Source organism: Castor canadensis, chromosome 5, assembly GCF_047511655.1.
Source record: "Castor canadensis chromosome 5, mCasCan1.hap1v2, whole genome shotgun sequence".
In the NCBI taxonomy this organism is placed as follows: Eukaryota; Metazoa; Chordata; class Mammalia; order Rodentia; family Castoridae; genus Castor; species Castor canadensis.
This window is the reverse complement of record NC_133390.1, coordinates 70,198,979-70,220,227: the sequence shown is the minus strand read 5'-3', so window position 1 is coordinate 70,220,227 and position 21,249 is coordinate 70,198,979. Positions and strand designations below refer to the sequence as shown.

Sequence of the window (21,249 nt, the reverse complement as noted above, 5' to 3'; positions counted from 1 at the left end):
GAAAAGAGATGAAGTCTGTAGCCTACTTTTATCTTTACATAATCTATGTGCTAGAAAGAAAAAATTTCACAGGCAAAAGTGGCAGCAGTGAAGTCAATAATAAAGTTCTACTGTGATAATATTTAGCAAACAGCTACACAGAAAAATCGACCCAAGATGTCGACATGGTATAAAATTGTGTGCTGTAGGTGTCATAGGCAACACCCCAAACCTCAACCTATGGAAAAAGAGAAAAGCAATAAGGGAAAGAACACAGGCAATCTATTCCAAATGTGGATTCAACTTTATTTTAAGGCAGGTAATAATGTCTTCCAAAGAGCAAAAGCAGTAATCCAAATGCTCAATAGCCACTCACATCACAAAGCCTGCATGTGCACACATAAAACAAGACCCAGAACTGAGCAGAATCCCCCTAACTAAAAGACCAGAAGATAGGATATAATTAAGCACAATGATAACATATTTAGTGACTAATCAAAAGTTAAAAGTATAAACTAGATGTGGCATGCTCAAGCAGAGGGAGGAGAATCTCAAGAGCAAGGCCTGCCTGGGCTACATAGTGAGACCCCATTCCACACACACACACACAAAATCCTAATGAATCACCTGATTTTTAAGAAAAGACATATCATTTACTTAAGCTTTCTTAACACTCTGGGCAAAGGAAAGGATTCTGGGTTTTTCAGTTCTTTGAATAGGACTTCCTTATGGGAAATTTCTTTTGAGCACTCTGCAGGAATCCACTTCCAATAGAAGCACAGAATAAAGGGAACTCCTCAGCTGGCTCCATGGAGAATCATCCATGTAGGAGGCAGTACAGCACTACCTCTGCAGTAGTACACAGAAGTAACTATACCGTGTCTGTAGGGTACAGAAGTCCTGGAGCCAGACTTCCTGGTTCAAATGTCAGCACTTCACTTGTTAACGATGTGACCTTTGGTGACTGACTTATTCTCTCTATGCATCAGTTTTCTTGTTTATAAAACAGGGATACTATTGCATTAATCACACTGATGTAAAGCTCTTATAAAGGGGACAAAAAAAGTACTCAATAATAGCTATTATTATCTGGCCAAAAATTTTGTGTGCACATGTGTGTCTTTAGGAAAAGGACAAGACATATTGTTCACCATTTTTGGAGAGAGATTGGGACACAGATAACCAGATAAAGTGCTATTACAACTTTCTTCTGATTTGGAGAACCATATGAAAGTAAAATTGGATGTGTCATATATTCCTATATAGGCTCAACTTGCATCAAATTACTACATTGGGGTCTGCAGTTACTGTAAAATGTTAGATGATGAATGTATAAAACTGGAAGCAAGGTATACTCAAAAGTACAGCATATCCAGAAGAAAAAAGGTTCAGAATCATGTAGCATTTCTATGGCAGGTAAGTGCACTTCATAGGGCAGGTTCCAAGGATCAGGGAGGAATAAGGACCAAGTTCAGGGTTTGATAAGAGTATTCCAGAACAAGAATCTCAGTTTTCCAATGAGTGCTGAGGTCTCCACAAATGGCTTTCTAACACCTGCTTTTGCCAAAGATAGAGGAAGTGTATATCTCTCTGCCAACCTACTAGCAACTTGAGTCAGGCAACAAAAATGCACTAAACAACAACTGTATACCAGGTTCTGTGTTATTAAAAATAATAGCCTTACTACAATTATTACCAAAGGCTGCCTAATCTCTGTTCCTGGTTGTCTTTCTTGCAATGTGGGAGTAAGAGAAATGTGGGTCTCTAATTTTCCATAACCAAAGCTTTTTAAGAAATTTCCCCATGATCCTTTGAGGACTGATGCTACCTTGGAGACATTCTTGTTGAAATAATTGGGCTTTGTCAAAAATTAATAAATGGCAAATAAAAAAATTCCCATTTACACAAGGGTTTCATTTTTACTGGTAGAGATTAAAGGGAAAACAAGTAACTAAGGTACCAACCGTAGAGATGGCAAGGAAAAAAAGATCAAAGGTCTGGGTGGGTAGAGATCAGTGGCCCTGCATTTCATCCCCAGCACAAGAGAGAGAAAGAAAGAAGAGAGAAAGAAAGAGGAAAGAAGGAAGAAAGGAAGGAAGACAAAGAAAGAAAAGAAGGAAGAAGAAAGAAAAAAGAGAGAAAAAAGAAAGGAAGGAAGGAAAGAAGGGAGGGAGGGAGGAAAAAAGAAAAGGAAATAAAAGGTGAAAAAGAAAGGGGAGTCAATTGGTACCTAGTAGCAGAACTGAAGGACATAGAAGATGATTTCAGACACACCACATACACCAACCATGACACAAGAATGAGACCAAATTTCCACAATGAAATCACACAAGCTCCTTGCCTTTTGCCTTCCAATAAAAAAGCAACACTCTAGAAACAGTCTAGCAGATTGATATTCTTATATAAACCACTTCTTGAGATAAAACGTTTTTTTAAGGTGCTTCTACAGAAGAATTTAGAGTGGCATTAATTCAACCTCCTAACACATCTTTGAAAGTTTCAGTTGGCATCCTTTCAGCAGTTTTCTTTCTCAATTCCTTTAGCTTTCAGCTCCTCCTTGACACGTTTTAGATAATCAGGATCAGGGTAGCCAAAGCTGCAGAAAGAAAAGTTCCTTTAGCTTCATCATAAATGGTTCACAATAATCTGTACAATAGATCTTGTGCACTTGAGGATTTAGTATGTAGGGTTGTAAACATTCACAGGTAGCATTGAAAGTGGGTGATGTTAATCATTCTTAAGTGTGCAGATGTGGCTCATTTAGCTAGTGAGTAAGCACAGCTGTCTGGCTAGCATCTGTCTTCCAAGCAGGCTTTTGAAATTCTCAGTTTATTGTAAGAAGTGATGCTTATAAGGTTATAATGACATACTGTATTTTACAGGGGAGATTGCAATCATATACTAGTAGAATTTTCAAACTTGCAGATTGGAAAAGATCTCACGATCTATTTCAATTCTGAATACCAAGGGTACAGGGTATTCTGAGTTTCAAAAGGAACAATCAGATTTACTGTAATAGTTTCCACTGCCATTAGTTCCCCTACAACTAAGACTTTTTCTAGCATGCTATTGAAGTGAGTTCAGATTCTCTGTGGACTGTTATGAAGGAAGGGAAGAAAGATGACATTAAAAGATAACAATTAAATAACATTCCTAAGGTCTACCCTTCAAACAGACATGAAGCCACAAATTAAGTCAACTTATATCACTCATCTTGGATTCTGAAACCTCTTCCCCTTTTTGCAAAATTAATAACTGCATAATGGTTGGCAGGGGAGAAGGATGTATGGAACCAATCTTTTTGTCTTTGAAATGATCATTCCAGACTAGACTGTTTCAAAATCATTTTTTTTTTTTTTTGGTAATACTGGGGTTTGAACTCATGGTTTCATGCTTGCTAGGCAGGTGCTCTACCACTTGATTTACTCTTCCATCCCTCAAAATACTTTACTATCACTGCTGCTATAAAGTCTACTTATGCCCACAACCTAAAATTGTATAATTTCACAAACTGTATTCTTTGTTTAGTAATTGTTACATTTCAAAAGGTTCTCACTTTACTGGTCCTCCACTCTGTGATGTTTTGTGGTGGATATCATTCCATGTGATGACATCTGAGATTCCTGACATTCGAGAGATCCCCACTGTGAAAATCAGCTTTTGATCAAAGGCTGCACGAAGCAGACCCAAAACCTCTCTTCCTTCCTTGTTATCAGGCAAATACGCAGTTCGATGTGTTCCAGAATAAGGCTTTCCTGGGTTTGGGTGCTCTTCCTGTATGAAGACAAGAAAATGTCATGTGAAAATAGGCCACTGTGGAAGTTTTACTATATGTATAGATATATTTATTTGCAGATAGAACAAATTAAAAGTAAGAAAACTTTTGAAGTTTTACTCAAATTCCCAGTAATTAATATTTCTCCTCTTCAAATTCCATCCTAACACATAATCTCCACTCACTTTCTCAACCTAAGAAATAGACACAAAATGCTTGGGGTCTAGTTTAGTAGTGGAGTGCTTATTTAGCCCTTGGTTCAATTCCCCAACACTGCCCACCCCCCCCAAAAAAAAAAACAAACTAGGAAAGGTATCTAAGTTATAAGCAGACAATGTGATCTTTACCATTATTTTGGTCCCTTGCACATAACCATGGAATAATTCCCTGGGAAATCCATCCTCTAATAGGCAACAGGAAAATCCCTTTTGCTCTGGTAATCTAGCATAATGGAAAGAAACCCAAGGAGCTCAGAAACACTTACTGTTTGTATGCCGCTTTCTATATTATATCGAATTGTAATGGTACCACAGTTTTCATAACCTGGAAGTGATGCTCTTGAAACGCTATAAGTCATGGTTCCATTTGGCTGATTCCCTTTATGAACACCATAGGAAGTCAGACACACAGGACAGACTGGCTTATATGTCATGGACATTCTGATACAAGCGGTGCAGAATTCATGCTTGCACTTTGGTAGCACTTGTTTGTCATGGATGGTATCCATGCAGATGGCACAGATGTCCTCTACTTTCTCATTCACCTCTGAAACATCAGAGCATGCAGAGCCCCTGAGTGAAGGCAAAGCTGCTTTAGAATCATTGCTGTCAATATCCATGGGTGTTTCATTATCCACATTTAATTTCTCTCCAGCTAATGGCAACAGTCCCCATATTTTTAAGACATACTGCTTTGCCTGTGCAAGGTACTTTGGTAAACCAGTCAAGGTCATTGACTCTTGATTTTGAACCAACTGTATATTCGGATGTCTTTTTCTAAAGTCATTGGCAAACTTAGTCCCATGTAAGTGCACTTTCTCCTGGCCCAAAGGTTTCAACAAAAGAACTTCTGTCATCAGTTGACATGTGGCATGTTGAAAGGCATCAATGAAACTTGCATAAGCATGCACAGACAGATCTATCTTCTTGTCCACAGGATCAAACTGAATGCATGTTTTCTGATGTTTCTCAAAAATCTTACAGCAAGTGTTGTACTTCTGATCTATCTTTGGTATCTCCTGGAATAATTCAGCTTCTAGAACCTTATAGAGAGTAGTATCAACCTTAAGTATATCCATCATGCTACTGGGAGCGAGTATTTTCACAGGTGCTTTGTTACAACTTTCAGAGATTTTTTCTTTGGCAGCTGAAATGTCATCTTGGTTTCCAAGGAGGGTTAGCATTCCTCCTTCCTCCTTTATCAGAAGCTTTGAAAAACAGTGATTCAATTCCTGTTTGATTTCATTTGCCTGCTTATTGTCTTGTAAAGAGACATAGTCTTGCTTCAGAGCTTCTGTACTCTTCTGGAACTCACTCACAAAAGACCCAAGAGCTGCATCTAGGTCACCTGATTGATTGGCGGTGACATTTATATAGACCACATTGGGAGACTTCTCTTGAGTTTTGATGTTTACACCAAATCTTTTCTCTATTGAGTCTATTTTTCCAGGACAGGTATGTCTGAAGTATTCAAAGAAAGGCAAGGAAACTTCAAAAGTGTTGCTTTTCTCCTGTGACCTGGTTTTTGGTTCAGAAGGAAAAAAGCAGCTATCCCAGCCCTGCTGATCAGGTGGCTTTCTCTCCATGGAGGAAGGGGAAGACTCCTGTTTCTGCTCACTTTTCATGAGCTGCCCACTCAAGAAGTGATATATTTTCTCGATATCTTTGAAGTTACCACGCACCTTCTCAATTCCATCATTACCCTCCATTTTTTTGACATGGGGACAGATAGTGGTTACATGTGCTCTCTGCTCTTTGGAAAACAATTCACAGTTCAGGTCAGCTTCTACAGTAAGAAAGATCTGAAATTTTAAAAGGAACAGATACAAATAAGATCTCTCAGACATCTGGGCCTAGTCTCTTCTTCAGGAGAATGTCCAGAGGGTATAGAAATAATCACTATGTCTTTCCTTAACAGGGAACAACTGCTTTAGAATCCTTTGAAAAGAATGCAGTATGCTACAACTCAGACGTTTAGTCCTAACTGCATATTAGAATCACCTGGGGAGTTTTTTCCTTTTTTTTTTTTTTTTTTTTTTTTTAAAGCCAGGAACCAGGCTCATCACAGAGATTCATGTAGCTGATGTGCAGTGGAGCCTGGGCATGAGCATTTTAAAAGCCCTTTGGCCAAGAGATCTGTGTTCTAGAGCTTCCATTATCTGTTGACCTTGGGGAATGAGGGTAGAGGAAAGGAACTTCTGCTCTCTAGACAAGTTGTTGTAGTCCTCACAAGAGAGCCTGTGAGCCTGGAAAAATCCAAGGTAGATTTTTTTCCCCCTGTTAATTTTTTTCCTCCTATTTACCTTCCCTTCTTAAACAAAACACAGTGAAACAAAACAATGAGCATCTGACTTCATGCAAAGTTTCTAGGCCCTTTTAAGTCTTAGTCTTTAGAAGCTCAATTATAAGACAGAAATACCAGATTAGGATATAAAGAACAGAGGCAAATCAAATGTAATATAAAAGCAAACTTTCTAATTTTTGTTCCCTGCAAGATCTTCGCACATACTCTTTTCTCTGCATGGAACACTATTTCTCTAGATCGTCAAAATGGTTTCTGAATCCAGCTTCTTATACCTTTGAAGGGACTCTTTCATTACCTTCCACCTGGTGCACTGCATCCTCTCTCAATTGGGCTCTGACCTTTCACTCTAGCTACTTCCTACATGTGTATATTCAGCCAGAGTGATCCCATGCAAATATAATCCAGATTGTCCCTACTACCCTGGCTTAAAGCCATCTGATGACTCCCCTAATATTTAAGTTAAATCTGAAGTCCTTATTGTCATCTTCAGAAGACCTGACTTCTGGGGAATCTCTCTAAGTTCTCAGCTCTCTTGTCCTTGCTTATTGCCCTCCTCCACCTGGCTTCCTTGAAATTTCTGGGGCTCAGGATATAAACTCTTGTGGGGCCTATACACCCATGTCTGCCTCCTTTGGCCTAGAATAGTCTTTCCCCAGAAATCTACTCAGCTAGCTCCATTCATATCTCTACTCAGATGACACCTTATTTGAGAAATTTTTCTAGACATCATATTTAAAATAGAGGTTCTGTCACTGTCTGCTTTATTTTTCTTCCTAGCCTTATCTCCGACAGGCATTTTATTATATATCAATTTGTTTACTACTGTCTGTTCCCTTCACTAGAAGGTAAGGGCCCTGAGGGCAGAGGCTGCTATGAACCTGGCTGTGTCCCCAGCCCCTGTAACAGTGCCTGGTACACAGTAAGCATATCTATTTGTTTAATGTATTTTTTCATGGTTGGCTCCGTTTCATCATCTTAAGTCTCTGCAGAAAAGTTGACTCTGACTTCTGATCAGAAGAATCACCACCTCCTTCCTCCCCTTCCTCATTCTGGCTTGTTCTACTCTGAGACAAAATCCCATTTTATTCTCCTCTTAGCATGTATCAGTCTCTGAAATGCTTTTATTCCATTAGTTTACTTGCTTATTGTCTTTCTGTATGCCTCTCCACCTCCAATACAAATTGCAACAGAGCAACCTTGTCTGTTCTGTTCACCTCTGTGTCCCAGTGCCTAACCCAGTGCCTGGCTCATAGTTAACCCCAGGATGAGGTTTTTGGATCAACAAGACAATAGGTATGGTGACTGCAGAGGCAGCTGCAGGAACAGAGCCAGCTCCTCTGGCAAAACTGACCTTTTGGACACTGGAATTCACAGCAGTAGGGACAGGTTCTTCATTTGGATGCTTCTGATCAGACTGTGGCTCAGCTTGTAAGTGTGTCAAAGAAGAAATTCTGGGTCTCATATTCTCTACTGGATTTTCAGTAGTTTTCAGGAAAATGGTCACAAGTTTGTCTTCAACAAGCATCTCATGCTTCTCTTTTCCCAATACCCTCTCTTTAGCTTTAAGGGAGACATTAAACACGCATTCACACAAAAGCAAGGAAGATTTCATACAGTTAGCCCTCAGTGTCCCCTGTGGATTTGCTCCCAGAAATCCCAAGGATACCAAAATCCAGGGACGCTCAAGTCCCTTATATAAAAAGTATAGCACTTGCATACAACCTACTTATATCTTCCCATATACTTTAAACCGTCTCTAGATTACTTATAATGCCTAATACAATTGTTAATGCTATGTAAGTAGTTGATATACATTATTGTATATAGCATATTGACAAGAAAAATGTACATGTTCAACACAGATGCTATTTTTTCTCAAATAAGTCCCATCCCTGATTGGTTGAATAAATAAGTGCAGAAACCGTGCATGCAGAGTGCCTCACAATAACCCCCTTGTTCATTCATCTGTACCCTGACCTGGCACCATGGCAGGACAGCTGTTCCCTGCATCCTGGAATAGTGAGTTGGTGATAAGAGAAGAATGGGGAGCTATTCAGAACTCTAAAGTAGGCAGCTTAAGTTTTCCTTAGAAACCAAAGCTTAATGATAATAGAACATCCACTCACTAAAAGTCATGTTTCTGAAATTGTCTCCTCTCCCATTTCAAGATATGGAAAAATATTCATTACACTGTTAAGGGGGAAAAGCAGGAATCTAAAGTTCAGACTTATAATGCTGTAAGGGTGTATGTTTGCTGACATTCATAGAAAATATCTAGAAGGAAATATACAAAAGTGTTTCCACTGTAAATCTCCAGATAGCATTCTTTATTCTTTTCTCTAGTGAGCATGTGTTACTTTTATAATCCTCAAAAAACAAGTCAATGGATAATTATTTAAAACCTAAAAATGTCTAGGGATGTAGCTCAGTGGTGGCAGTGGTGGGAGAGCATAAAATCGGAATTCTTTTCTTTTCTTTTCTTTTTTTTCCTGTACTGGGGTTTGAACCAGGGCCTTCACCTTGACCCACTCCACCAGCCCTATCTTTGATTTTTCGAGATAGGGTCTTGCGGAACTATTTGCCGAGGCTGGCTTCCAACTGCGATACTCTTGATCTCTGCCTCCCGCTTAGCTAGGGTTACAGGCGTCAGCCACCGGTGCCCGGTCAAAAGTGGAATTCTTAAATGACAAGGACAGTAGCTACAGGAACCTGGGGGCGGGCGGGGGGACAGCCATACCTGTATTTCTCTGTCAGTCCTGATACGCACATGGAAAGTATCACTCTTAGGGCGCAGTCAAACCAGATCAGGGTTTGGGCACAACCGGGACTCTGCCCACTGTGGGATGAGGGATCAGTCTGTTGACCGCAGGAGTCCTGAGTTCCTGTCGCCCATGGCCAACACCATACTCCCCCCTCCCCCCACCCCCGCTCTCTTCCTGATTCCTAGGTCCGCTTGCACCGGGCCTGGCTGGAACCCGAGGGGCTCGGCCCTTGCCGCGCCTCTGCCCGCAGCTCACCTGTCCTGTCTCTGAACTCCACCCGGAAGGTGCCCGGGGCGCCGGGGCCCACCGCGCGCACGGTGCACTCGCCGCCCTCCGAGGCCCGGCTCTGGAAGTATATCTCCAGCTTCCTGTGCGCCGAGGGGACGGACTCGGCCAGCCGCACGAGGAGCGGGGACGGCGGGCTGGGGCTGGAGGCCATGGCTGTCGGCGTCTGGCTGGGCTGGGTGGCTGGCGGCTCGGGGACGCGGCTGGGCCAGGTCCCGGCAAAGGCGAAGGCGCGACCCGCCCTGCGAGTGGGGCAGCAAAGTTTCAGTTTCGCTTCTCTGGAGGGCCCTCCCTGTTCCCGGCAGACCCGCCTCCCCCTCTCCGGGCTGTCTCTCTGCGGCCATCGTCCGGGTGAGTTGGTCCCGTCCCCTGGTCCTCTGGTCCCCTGGGTGGTGGGCGCTGGAGGAGGAGGCTCCCTTTGTCTCCTGGGGTCCCCTCCTGCAGGCTCGGCCGGGCGGGAGGGGGGTGGGCGGTGGTGGACAGGGACCCAGGTCCCAGGGCCAGGCGTCCCATGTGAGGTTGTAGGCGAGGCAGGGAAAGTTTCCCTTGTGTTTCTGTTCTTTGAAACTATTGCTGCTACTGTTTATCACTAAGATGTAATTGACATTTAGAATTCAGGTTAAATTTACCCGATTTTTAAAAATTGAGTTTATTTGTCTGAATTGTGACCTGTTTGTTACCTGTTCCCTCCCTGAAAGTCGACCCATTTTATTGGCATCTGGGCTTTTCTGCCCTCATTCCTTAAGTTGACCAAAAGCACAGAACTGCTCTCTGTCCTGAGCCCTGGGGAATAAAGATGAGAGACGCCCTGACCTCAAAGAGGGGCGGGCCTGTGAACAAGGAAGCAAAATCTCTTGAGCCCCCCCACCCCCCTCATAAGAACTCTCAGGCAGAATCTTCAGTGTCTGGGGCCGGATGGGGACAAACAGGGCTAGGAAGCATCTGGGGCTAGGAGGACTGTAGTCTGAGGTACAGAGGACCTTTGGCCTAGGAGGAGTTGAGAAAGACCAGGGAGATGAAAGGGGGAGGGCCTGTTCAATGGACGGTGCTGTCCAATGGCAAAGATAATAGGAACCACATGTATTTTTAAATTCCTAGCCGTATTTTAATTGGTGTAAAGAAACAAGTGAAATTAATTTTACTGGCGTTATTTAACTCAGTATCGCTCAACTTTAATCATTTCAGCGTGTAATGGGACAGCTGGCATTTTTTTTTGTCGTGCCATCCACTGTTTTTCCTGTACTTTTTACCTCACATCTCATTTCACACTAACCACATGCCCAATGCTCAATGGCTAAATGTGCCCAAAGGCCTTCCTTGGACAGCAAGGAAGGGTCTAGATGGGTCATGAAGATCCAGTGGGCAGAAATGGAAAGGCTGGAAGCAAGGGAAGCAGGAGGGTGATCAACAGGTGTGCATTTTAAAAAGATGAGGCTGCCGACTATGTAGAGGACACATTTCCAAGCAGAAATAAGTGGAGGCAGAAAGAGGCCAGAGGTAAGGTCTCTGCACCTGGCTGATAGGACTTGAAATGGGTCAGTCTCTCTGCACAGCAATTTGGCATTACTATCAGGGTTGCAACTGCATTTATTTTGTTGTTCCGTGATTCCATGTCTAGGAATTTGTCCTATTGATGTTAGATCTTGAGTAAAGCGACTGATGTACAAAGTTGTTCTTTGTAGCTTTGTTTATAATAGCTTAAGATGAGAACTCTTCAATGTCCATAAATAGGGGACACAACAATTAAATAATGGATAGTGTATCTATACAATTGAATCCAATGAGAAGTGAAAAAATAAGAATAATCCCAATATGCTAACATGGGCAAAGCTGTAGGTACATTAAGCAGGAAAAAGAAAATGCAGAAGAGCCTGTGTAAGATGCTGCCTTTTTTGTAGAGATACTCTAGAAGGAAACAGGAGATAGTTTAGTGAGGGAGGTAGGAAGAGACTTTTTACACTTTATAAATTTGAACAATGTAATACCTATTCAAACAATCAAATGTAAAATCAGATATTATGTTTAAGTCTTTGGAAAGAATGTATTGCCATAGCTCAGGCAAGAGGTTGTTGAGGCCCTGAAGTGCAGCAATGTCAGGGGGCAATTAGGGTAGGGGCATATTTGAGAGTGACTTAGGTGAGTTGAGTATGGTGGCTGTAATCCTAGCTGTTTGAGAGGTGGAAGCAGGAATTGGAGGCTAGCCTGGGCAAGTCCCTGAGTACAGTTCCAATGACACACACACACACACACACACACACACACACACACACACGACTTAGGTGGTCAGGGCCCAGAAGGTTAGGTACAGGACAAAAGAGAAGACTTAAGGATAATTCTTAGGTTTCTGATTTGAGTGGACAATCGAATCGATATATCATTTACTGAGATGTGGAATCCAGGATCTAAAGCATGGATTTGATGAGAATAGGATGGGAACAAGGAGATTGGGGACTGGTTTTACAGGGGCTATATTTGAGGAGATTGTGAGACACCCAGGTGGAGTTGAAAAGTGAGGCTCAGGAGAACCATAGCCTAGAAATACATACATGGAGGTCATATTTGCAGTTGGTGAGTTGAAGCCCAGTAGTGAATGAGATTATACCTGAAGAATATGTAGAATGAGATGAGAAGTGTCTATCAGGCAGAATCCTAGGACAAATGATTAAGGGGTAGAAGGTAGAAGCAAATTCAAAGAAAAGATCTGTAAAGGAAAAGTGAGAGATAACAAAAGAATCAAGAGAAGATGGCATAAGAGAAGCTAAGAAGGCAGAGTTTGTGGACTCAAATAATGAAATACTATAGAAAGGAATCAAGCAAAGATTAGAGTAGAAGCTAGTCCTGTGGAGTTAACCACATGGAGGACACTGATAGTTGCAGAGGAGCAGCAGGAAGCTGGATATAATAGCACATGCCTGTAATACTAGCACTTGGAAAACTGAGGCAGAAGAATTGTGAGTTCAAAGCCAGCCTCGCCTACATCGTGAGTTCAAGGTGAGCCTGGGCCACCTTGAATATGAATAATGAGACCCTTTCTCCAAAAACAGAGGAGCAGCGGGGATGAGGTAGGGAGCTATACACTACGGGAGACTGCGGGCAGGTGGCTAGGAGGAAAATCAACTACTTTTTCCAGAAAATTGGTTGCCTGTGAAGAGATGGAAACGCAGTAGCAACCAGTAGTGGAAAGTTGGGGAGGCTTTTGTAATTATTTTTAAAAATAGAACAGATTGAATGTTTTAGGCAATATGCTTTGTTGTTTCTCATTTCTTTGGGTTTAAATAGATGCTACCTCTCCAACCAAGTCTATCCTTAGGCCTTGATTAAAGAAAAGCACAACATCTATAGCAAAACCCAACACCAGCCCACAACAGACCAGAAATCTTCCTTCTTTTTGCAAACAGCAGTGCCCTCTAGAGGCACAAATGCATCTTGTCTTTGCATTTTAAGCTTGTATTGGACTTAATCCTTAAGGCATAGGATGTACAAAATTTCTGATGTACAAAATTTTTCTACTGCAAAGACATTATAAATCACATCAGAGACTTAAAGGTAGCAACAAATGTGCACAATGGTATCTTTCACATTTTCATCATCATTTTTATAACAATTCATAACCTTTAATTCCTAACTATTTGGTGGAAAATAATGAAAATGTAATTATGCCCGGAGTTTCTGAATTTTATCCTGATATCCCCTATCTAATCAGGCCAAAGTTGTTGTTGTTGTTTTTTTCTATCATGAACTTAGAATACACACCACACACAGGCACAATTAGAGTTTCCTCTTTCTTCAAACACTCTCCTGGGGTCTTTACTCACTAGTAATGCTGTTGTTTGAATTCTGTGCCCAGTCTCACCACTTTATTATCATGTTTGTCTTCTAATACATAAAATCTGCTCCATCCTTCAAGGCCTGGCTCCAGTCTCACCTCCATAAAGGTTTCCCTGTTCTAGCTCCTAAAGCTTTTACCCTTCTCTGACCTGTCACTATATCTTCAATTGGAACCTCTCTTGGAAAAGACAGAAGGTAAAAAATAACAACGGCAAAACAATATATGTATCCTCACCAATGAAATGCAAAAGAACTCAAGATTAGAAGTTGTCTCCAGTCCTTCTGTGGTATATTCTGACCAAATTCCCTCAGTTTATGGTCTATTTCTGTTTTTTTTTTTTTTCTAGAAGTAGGCCACCATATCTGGGAGCTTCAGCTTACGCTTGGAAACGCAAAAGAGGATATAAACATTTAAAGACCCACTGAGGACCTGGAAGATGGCCTTTTCCATGGTAAAAATAAATAGCTACACATCATAAACCTTGATCAGTATGTGAAGAATTCTCCCTATAACAGCAAAAAGTTCAGGGTCTTCAGTTATACCTAATGTCTTCATAAGTGCTTTTTAAAAAAAAAATTTTTGTTTTGGGAGGCACTGAGGTTTGGGCTCAGGGCCTCACACTTGGCATTTTATCACCTGAGCCACGACCCAGCCATTTTTGCTTTAGTTATTTTTCAGGTAGGGTCTTGGGTTTTTTTGGCCAGGGCTGGTTGGCCTGGACTGCAATCCTCCTACTTAGGCTTCCTGAGTAGCCACACACCCAGCTTTTTCATTCAGATGAGTTTTACTAACTTTATGCCTGGGCTGGCTTTGAATGGTAACCGTAATCCGCCCAATCTTCATTTCCTGAGTGGCTGGGATTACAGGAGTGAGTCAACATGCCCCATACTCATGTTTGTTGAGGGGGAGGGGCGGCAGCTGGGGTTTGAACGTAGGTCTTTGTGCTTGTTAGACAGGTGCTCTACCACACCTCCAGCCCACTCATATGGTTTTAGTTGCCCAATAAAAGTTTTCTCTTTGCACCATGTGGAAAATGGGGAATCAAGAATATGCTAATCTATGCCTGCCTAACATGTGCGAGGCCTTGGGTAATCCCTAGTAACACACACGCACACGCATACGCACATGCACATGCTAATCTAATCAACAGTCAACTCAAGGATGCGTGCTCTTTAAAAATGTCATCTTCCTATCATTTGGATATTCTTCATTCATTTAGTAATTCTTTTTCAGGATAGAGTAAGGAGGTTAATGGAAGAGGAATGAAAAGGAAATAAAGAAAGCCACTTCATTTGCTAAAGCTAAAATTCCTCATTAAGGCTTGTGTCATGAAATAGACAATTGAAAGTGGGTCTTAGTGGTGGGGGGAGGAGTAGCTGATGAGGCTTATGTCTTCATGTTTTCTAGTCTGACAAGGGAGACCCCAGACACTTTGGAAATTGGAGCGTTGGGTCATTTGGTCTGTGACTTTTGGGCCTTTTCAAGTGTTAATCCCCAACCTTCATCTGATTCATTCTGAATCAGAAGTGCATTGACCTCTAAAGAAGTGGGACAGGGTCACTGTCTAATGGAACATTTAGTATTTTGTGTCTTTCAGGCACACAGATAAAATCAAGAAACAAAACAAAACAAAACCCTCACTGTTCCCCTCCTCTGAAACCCAGTGCTTTGAGCAGAGTTTCTGTTGCTTTGTGTTTATTTCATTGTGTTTGTTACAGTAGTTAGTAATTCAGCTTCAGTTTTTAAAAAGCCATTCTCATTTTTCACAGGGTGCTGGAGCAGCAGCTTCCAATGACAGATCAGGTAGGAGCCTCTCACTCTCACTCTTATTTCAGAAAGACTTTGCTCAGATCTTTCCACAGTGGAGAAAAGGGGATACGGAAGGAGACTCTCCTACAAGTGCTCAGGTACATGACTGTAGGCCCTGTGGAGACCTGAGCACACACTTCAGAAGGTGGCGTGGCACCAGAAGACATGTTCTTTCCTTTGATCCTTTCCTTTCTGTCCACAGATAAGAGACTCTTCTGACAATAGCCCTGCAATCAAAATTGGCCAGAGGGGGTGACTGATTGTCGCCTTGATCAACAAAGGCTGAAGGAGCCAGATGCTGCCTGCCCAATTCTGGGGGTGGCTCGTTTGAGATTTCCGATCAAAACTCCAGCCAGTTGGGCCCAACCACTCCTTTACTGTGTCTTTTGAGTAACTGAGGCCACCAGAGGTCTTTCTAGGGGGCTTAGAAATGGAGTTGAAATAATATATAATTTCTATATTTTTATCTATTTTAGGATGCACATTTTTTCATATTTTAACATCTCTGAAATAAGGCCAGCACAGTTTCATTGACATCATTTTTCCTTTCTCAGAGGATATAATAACAATCTCTCAGACTTCATGAACTACAGTGTGGCAAGTTGGGTTTTCTAGGAAGTAGAGTTGGAAGTGAATTTAAGAGTGCAAAAGTATCATCATGGCAGGTGGTGCCACTGGATTGTAATGAAAACCTGCCAGTCTCTAGCAGCCTGAGATTGCCTGTTAGAGGTGTTCCGTGCTAGGCATACATGGCTTTGCTTAGCCCTTGATGGGGGCTGCCTTGGGAATAGCTGGACTTTGGCTAAATACCTGAGATGAATCCTGGAGGGGCTAATAGCTGTGGCTGTGGGTTAACCATATTCCCCACTTCTTAACCTAATCAAAGAATCATCTGAGCAGGACATCTTCTTGTCTGCCACTTAAAGTAAATACTTTTTGATCAGTTAGTTTTAATCCCATATTATTTTTAATCCTGCCATGGAATTTAAGTGATAATGAAGAATTATTTACTGTAGCAGACTTTTTCAGTGCTCCACCCATTTTTTGACTTGATGTCCCCCCTCTGCTTCCCTCACCAAGGAACAACTTTGACCAATGACCCATAGAAGTCAGATAGATGTCTCAGCTCCAGTAATTACCCCTCTAGGAGTATAACACTGAAACACTTGGTCTATACTGTCCACCAGTGGAGTTAAGCTTCACACTTTATTCATTTTTCTTCCCTCTGTCGTAGTTTGCCCTCCTTAACCAAAACACCTGGTGTTTTTTTAGGATCACCTTCCAAATAAACTTCTTACACTCAAATTCTTGTCTCAAGGTCTGCTTCTAAGAGAACCCAAACTAAGACACTGAAAAAAGCTAAAAAGTTATGAATATGGCCTCCCTGTATTTCTGACTCATAATTAAGTCCTTTTTAATACATGTATTCAATGGTTGGTCACCTAGAATGTGCTTATTCTTGTGTCTTTAGTAAATACTCCATACATATGTTTGACATGAGTCTTCCCAGACTCACTATTTTTACACACATTTAAGACATTCACAAGTTTCCATGCACACAATTTTCTCACTACCATCATTGTACATAATAGCTACCACTTATGGAGGATATCCTTGGTTTAATTGCATGTCTAGGTGTGAAGAAGAATCAGGAAGGGGGCTAGAGGAAGTACATCTCTTTTGCAAATAAGTAACTCAGTCTCCTAGTACAAAGAGGAATGACATCATTTTCAAAGGAATCTTTGCTCATTTCTTTATTATTTTATCTTCTCTCCTTTCCTAGAGACTAACTCTCTTGGAGAAAACTATAGTTGTCAAGTTGCTGTTAGTCACAATGACTTCAAAATTTTAAAAAACAATGAGCATCTGCTGTATGAAGTCCTCCAGAATAAGTTTGGCTGTAAATCAACCTTGATCTCTCCAAATCTGGAAGGAAACAGCAAGTCTCTTGCTCAGCAAGTCTTCAGAAGAAGGCTGAGCCCTGGAATAGAGTTATCTGTCTGGAAGGATGACCTCACCAAACACGCTGTTGATGCTGTGGTGAACGCAGCCAATGAAGATCTTCTACATGGGGGAGGCCTGGCTGGGGCCCTAGTGAGAGCTGGTGGCCCTGAAATCCAAGAACAGAGCAGAATGTTTATTGCCCAAGTTGGTAAAATACCAGTTGGTAATATAGCTGTCACTGGAGCAGGGACACTTCCCTGCAAAGAGATTATCCATGCTGTTGGGCCTCAGTGGGTGACAATGGATAGAGAGAGATCTATTGAGAAGCTGCAAACTGCTATCACAAATATTCTGAACTATGTTTGTGGAAATATGCACATTAAGACAGTAGCTATCCCAGCTGTGAGCTCTGGAATTTACCAATTTCCTCTGAATTTATGTACACAGACCATTTTAGAAACTATCTGCTATTATTTCCAAAAGAAGCTAATAGTCACTAATTTGAAAGAAATTCACCTGGTGAGCAATGAGGATCCTACTGTTGCTGCTTTTAAAGCTGCTTCAGAAGCCATCCTAGGGATGAATGAGCTGGGCCCCTGGAAGAGTCAAAAGACCACCTCTCCTTCAAGTATGACTCTTCAGATTGCCGAGGGCCTGACCCTGCAGATTGTCCAGGGCCACATTGAATTGCAGAAGGTAAATCTTTTTCTATTCTCTTTGCCAAGGGAGATCCTTGAATTGTTAATGACACATTAAGAGGTTTTAGAGTATATACTATGGGTTGAAGCATCTTGTGATTAAGAGTGTGGATTTCAGAGCCAGGCCATCTGGACCTGAATGCCAGCTTTGCTGCTTACTAAGTGGGTGACCTGAAGCAAGTTACTTCATCTTTCAGTCTGCAGTGTCCTTAGCTGTAAAATGAGGATAGTAATAGCACTTCTATCTTAGAGCGGGAATCAGAACCTTAAAGTAGTGCTTAAAGTAGTGCTTGGCACATTATTAGTCCGGATTTATAATTATTACTGTTGTTATTCTTAGGAATCGTGAGGAATTAGAACAATCCTTGGTCCCAAGGAAATAAAGATCTATTATATCATTCTTTTTGTTTGTTTGTTTGAAGTCTTGCATTTGATAAACAGGTGCTCTACTACTTATGCCACACCCCCAGTCCTTTTTGACTTTAGTTATTTTTCAGATAGGATCTTGTGCTTTTTGCCCAGGGTTGGCCTTGGATCTTGATCCTTCTACCAACAACTCCTGCATAGCTGGGATTACAGCTGTACATCACCATCCCTGGCTTATTGATTCAGATGGAATCTCACTACCTTTTTCCTTGTCTGTCCTTTAATAATGATCCTCCCAATATCTGCCTCCCAAGTAGCTGGGATTGCAGGCATATGCTACCATGCCCAGCCTTATTATATTCTTTTTTTTAATCTAAAAAATTCTTTATTTGGAAAATCTCATAGGGGACACCAACTACTCAGTATTTACAAAGCAAGCTATCAATAGTAAACAAAAGTAATATTTAAGAGTATGTATCTTTGTAACAAAAGGAGAGTCTGTCTAGTGAATCAACAGATTATTTCAAGAGATGTGAATTTTGAAGCTGGTCTCAAGTTGTGATGGGTATGAATTGGAAGGAAGGAAAGCTTTCTGGGTTGCTAGAGTGACTTGATCAGAGGGACACAGAGGAATTGACAGATAGAACTGATGAATTTGGCTAGAGTCATAGCAGACACAGGTGGCACTTCAAGTCATATTCTGTATTTACTCTCCACAGTCTTTGTGTAGAATGCAAGGTGTCATTTAGCATTTAGCTGGTGTTCACTGGGCACAAAGGCGAGGCCCTGGGAGGGAGAGGAGGAAGTCAGGGTAACGGTGAGCATAGGCATTTCTGGGCTAATGCTGCTCCCCTGTTAGGCAGAGAGCATTTTGAGGAGAGGATCATGGCTTTCTCATCTCTGTATCCCCAGATCTGGGCTTGTACCTAGATGTTCAGCAAATCAGTGATGGATAAGTGGAAGGGGCAGCAGGGAGCAAGGACTGCAACACAGGAAGAGAGCAAACAAACAAGAAGACTATATATATATTTTTTCCTGTCTCAGTGATGTCTTCTGTGGCCACAATCAAATAGACTTAACCATCAGTAAAAATACCACTTACTGCCTACAAGACAATTAGAAGACAGAGGAGATCCCATGAATTGAAAGTATTTGAAGGGTCATAAATGTGCCAATTGAAAATTAAAATGTAAGCTTTCTAGTTGAATAACTTACTCCTTTAACTGAAATCTTATTGTATTTGTTTATTGCTAACATCAGGAACCTTAAAAGTTTTAAAGAGTGCCAGTACTCCCAAATGGCAAATTCTGATTGCACCTTCAAAGTGAAACATTCATTAACATCTGAAAGGGATGTTAACATCCCCCAAAGGGAGCCAAAGCCATCAGGGTAACTAGGGAGATTTGGGCACAGGTGAAGGATATAACCTCCTTTAGCACAGCTCTGAGAGCTAAGATATGATATTATTCATAGCACAACCCATGTATGTATAGTCTGTTTCCAAAAAGATAGACAAAGAACTGGAAAAAGCGTTTCTCTGTAGGATGAGTGGGTGAGTGGAGCTGGGGAACTTAGCAAGAGGCAAGTCTACCTTTCAGAAAGACCTTTTGCCTTATTTGGACTTCCTTTAACATGCACTACTTACATAAAACATAACAATAAGCTGGGAGTGGCGTGCATGCCTGTAACCTCAGTACTGGACAGGCAACAGCAGGAGGATTAGGGGGACTATGAGTTTGAGGTGCCCAGGCTACATAGTAAGTTCCAGGCCCACCTGGGCAATAGCAAAACTCTATCTCAAAAAATAAACATTAGGTGGTAGAAATTTCTTAAGAAATCTAATTTCCTCTCTGTTTAAAGCAAAACAAAACAACCCACACATAAATTACAAAAAGTGATGGTGGTATGGCAGAGAATGAAGCCATGTATTGACATGGCTTTTTTTTTTTTTTTTTTTTTTTAATAATGGGCTGGAGTTTTGGTCAGTTGTAGTGTACTTGCTTAGCATGTGAGGATCTAAGTTTGATCTCCAGCAGGGTCAAAAAAAAAAAAATCCGTTACCCAGTGTGGTGGTACATCCCTGTAATCACAGCACTTGGGACACTGAGGCAAGAGGATTGAGAATTCAATGCCAATCTGGACTCAATGGTGTCAAAAAGAAAAAAAAAAACCACAAGGAGTGGTCAGGATCTAGAAATATAAGAGGTGTAGTCTAGCAAGGGCTGAAGGATATTTGCAATAGAAGCAATATTACCCATTATTTATATAATTCCTAAATAGAACAAACAGCTTCATGGCAACCAAATGATCACTCTATGGAAATTTGAGTCTCTAACTATTATTAAATGAATTTTTGTGGGTTTGGGATCTTGAGAGGGTATTTTCAAATCTCCCTAGGGAAATAAAGATTTAAACAAGTTGTTTAAGAAGGAGGAATTTAACAATGAATCTGTGCTTTCTTTTTCAGACAGACGTAATTGTCAATTCTGTATTCCTCTCCCATCTTAAAAGAGGACCTCTGTCAAAAGCAATTCTGCAACAAGCAGGACATGAGATGGAAAGGGAACTTACTGACAGAAAGGCTAAACTGATGTCAAATCCTCAGTTGGTGCTGGTTACAAAAGGATATAAATTGTCCTGTCAGTATGTGTACCATGTACTATGGGATCTAAGTTACAATAGTCATTTGGTAAGTTCAAAGTAAGTTTACCTCTAGCTCCATGGTCTAACCAGTCTGTTCAATTTCCATCATTTCAAAACATTTGTAAAATACTGTCAAGTGGTATAGCCCCCAACCATTTTCATGAGTATCTGAAATGCTAAACGAATATAGTTGCCACAAATTCTCTTAAGAAGTTTAATTGGGTATATGCTCAGAAGTGGTATCACTGGATCATATGGCAGTTCTATTTTTAGTTTTTTAAGGAATCTCCACACTGCATTCCATAATGATTGTACTAATTTATATTCACAACAACAGTGTATAAGGATTCCTGTCTTGTCCAATTCTGGCCAACATTTGTTGTTATTTTTGTTCTTGAATATAGCCATTCTAATTGGGGTGAGATGAAATCTTAGTTTTGATTTGCATTTCTTTTAAGGCCAGGGAAGTTGAACACTTCTTCATGTATTTATTGACTATTTCTATCACTTCCTTTGAAAATTCCCTATTTAATTCATGTGCCCATTTCTTCATTGGGTTGTTGATTCCTAGGAAATAGGATAATGAAACCTCTTGTAATTGCTTCAAGTTGGATGGGGAGGGGGTGGGAGATGGAG

The 21,249-nt window shown here is 41.2% G+C and overlaps 2 protein-coding genes across 4 annotated transcripts in view; one reads left to right on the top strand and one right to left on the bottom strand.

Annotated features, from left to right (window-relative positions):
• Positions 1 to 260: 260 nt before the first annotated feature.
• Positions 261 to 9,478, bottom strand: Dtx3l (deltex E3 ubiquitin ligase 3L). Of its 2 annotated transcripts, none has more exons than XM_020167994.2 (5): positions 9,295 to 9,478; positions 7,629 to 7,837; positions 4,239 to 5,774; positions 3,536 to 3,753; positions 261 to 2,575 (listed from the first exon to the last, which is right to left on the bottom strand). In XM_020167994.2, the coding sequence occupies exons 1-5, from the start codon at positions 9,476 to 9,478 to the stop codon at positions 2,494 to 2,496; spliced, it is 2,229 nt and encodes a 742-aa protein (XP_020023583.2). In that variant the 3' UTR covers positions 261 to 2,493. The 2 variants fall into 2 exon arrangements, with proteins under 2 accessions (XP_020023583.2, XP_020023584.2); XM_020167995.2 differs by lacking the exon at positions 9,295 to 9,478 and adding an exon at positions 9,015 to 9,118.
• Positions 9,479 to 9,535: 57 nt separating this feature from the next.
• Positions 9,536 to 21,249, top strand: part of Parp9 (poly(ADP-ribose) polymerase family member 9) — a 32,532-nt gene continuing 20,818 nt past the window's right edge. Inside the window, exons 1-5 of one of the 2 annotated variants that reach the window (XM_020167992.2) lie at positions 9,536 to 9,675; positions 13,500 to 13,604; positions 14,923 to 14,956; positions 16,746 to 17,602; positions 20,438 to 20,659. In XM_020167992.2, the coding sequence (XP_020023581.1) occupies positions 13,590 to 13,604; positions 14,923 to 14,956; positions 16,746 to 17,602; positions 20,438 to 20,659 (1,128 nt within the window). In that variant the 5' untranslated portion in view covers positions 9,536 to 9,675; positions 13,500 to 13,589. The remainder of the gene's footprint in view (positions 9,676 to 13,499; positions 13,605 to 14,922; positions 14,957 to 16,745; positions 17,603 to 20,437; positions 20,660 to 21,249) is intronic. The other variant, XM_020167993.2, reaches the window with a different exon arrangement.

What these genes read in the sequence shown, in the direction of transcription:
- Dtx3l (XM_020167994.2), bottom strand. Translation starts at nt 9,478, where the DNA reads ATGGCCTCCAGCCCCAGCCCGCCGTCCCCGCTCCTCGTGCGGCTGGCC. An exon ending in GGAGTTCAGAGACAGGACAG is followed by an intron (nt 7,838 to 9,294) that starts GTGAGCTGCGGG and finishes TCTCCCTTAAAG; the next exon opens with CTAAAGAGAGGGTATTGGGA. An exon ending in TAGAAAGCGGCATACAAACA is followed by an intron (nt 3,754 to 4,238) that starts GTAAGTGTTTCT and finishes GTCTTCATACAG; the next exon opens with GAAGAGCACCCAAACCCAGG.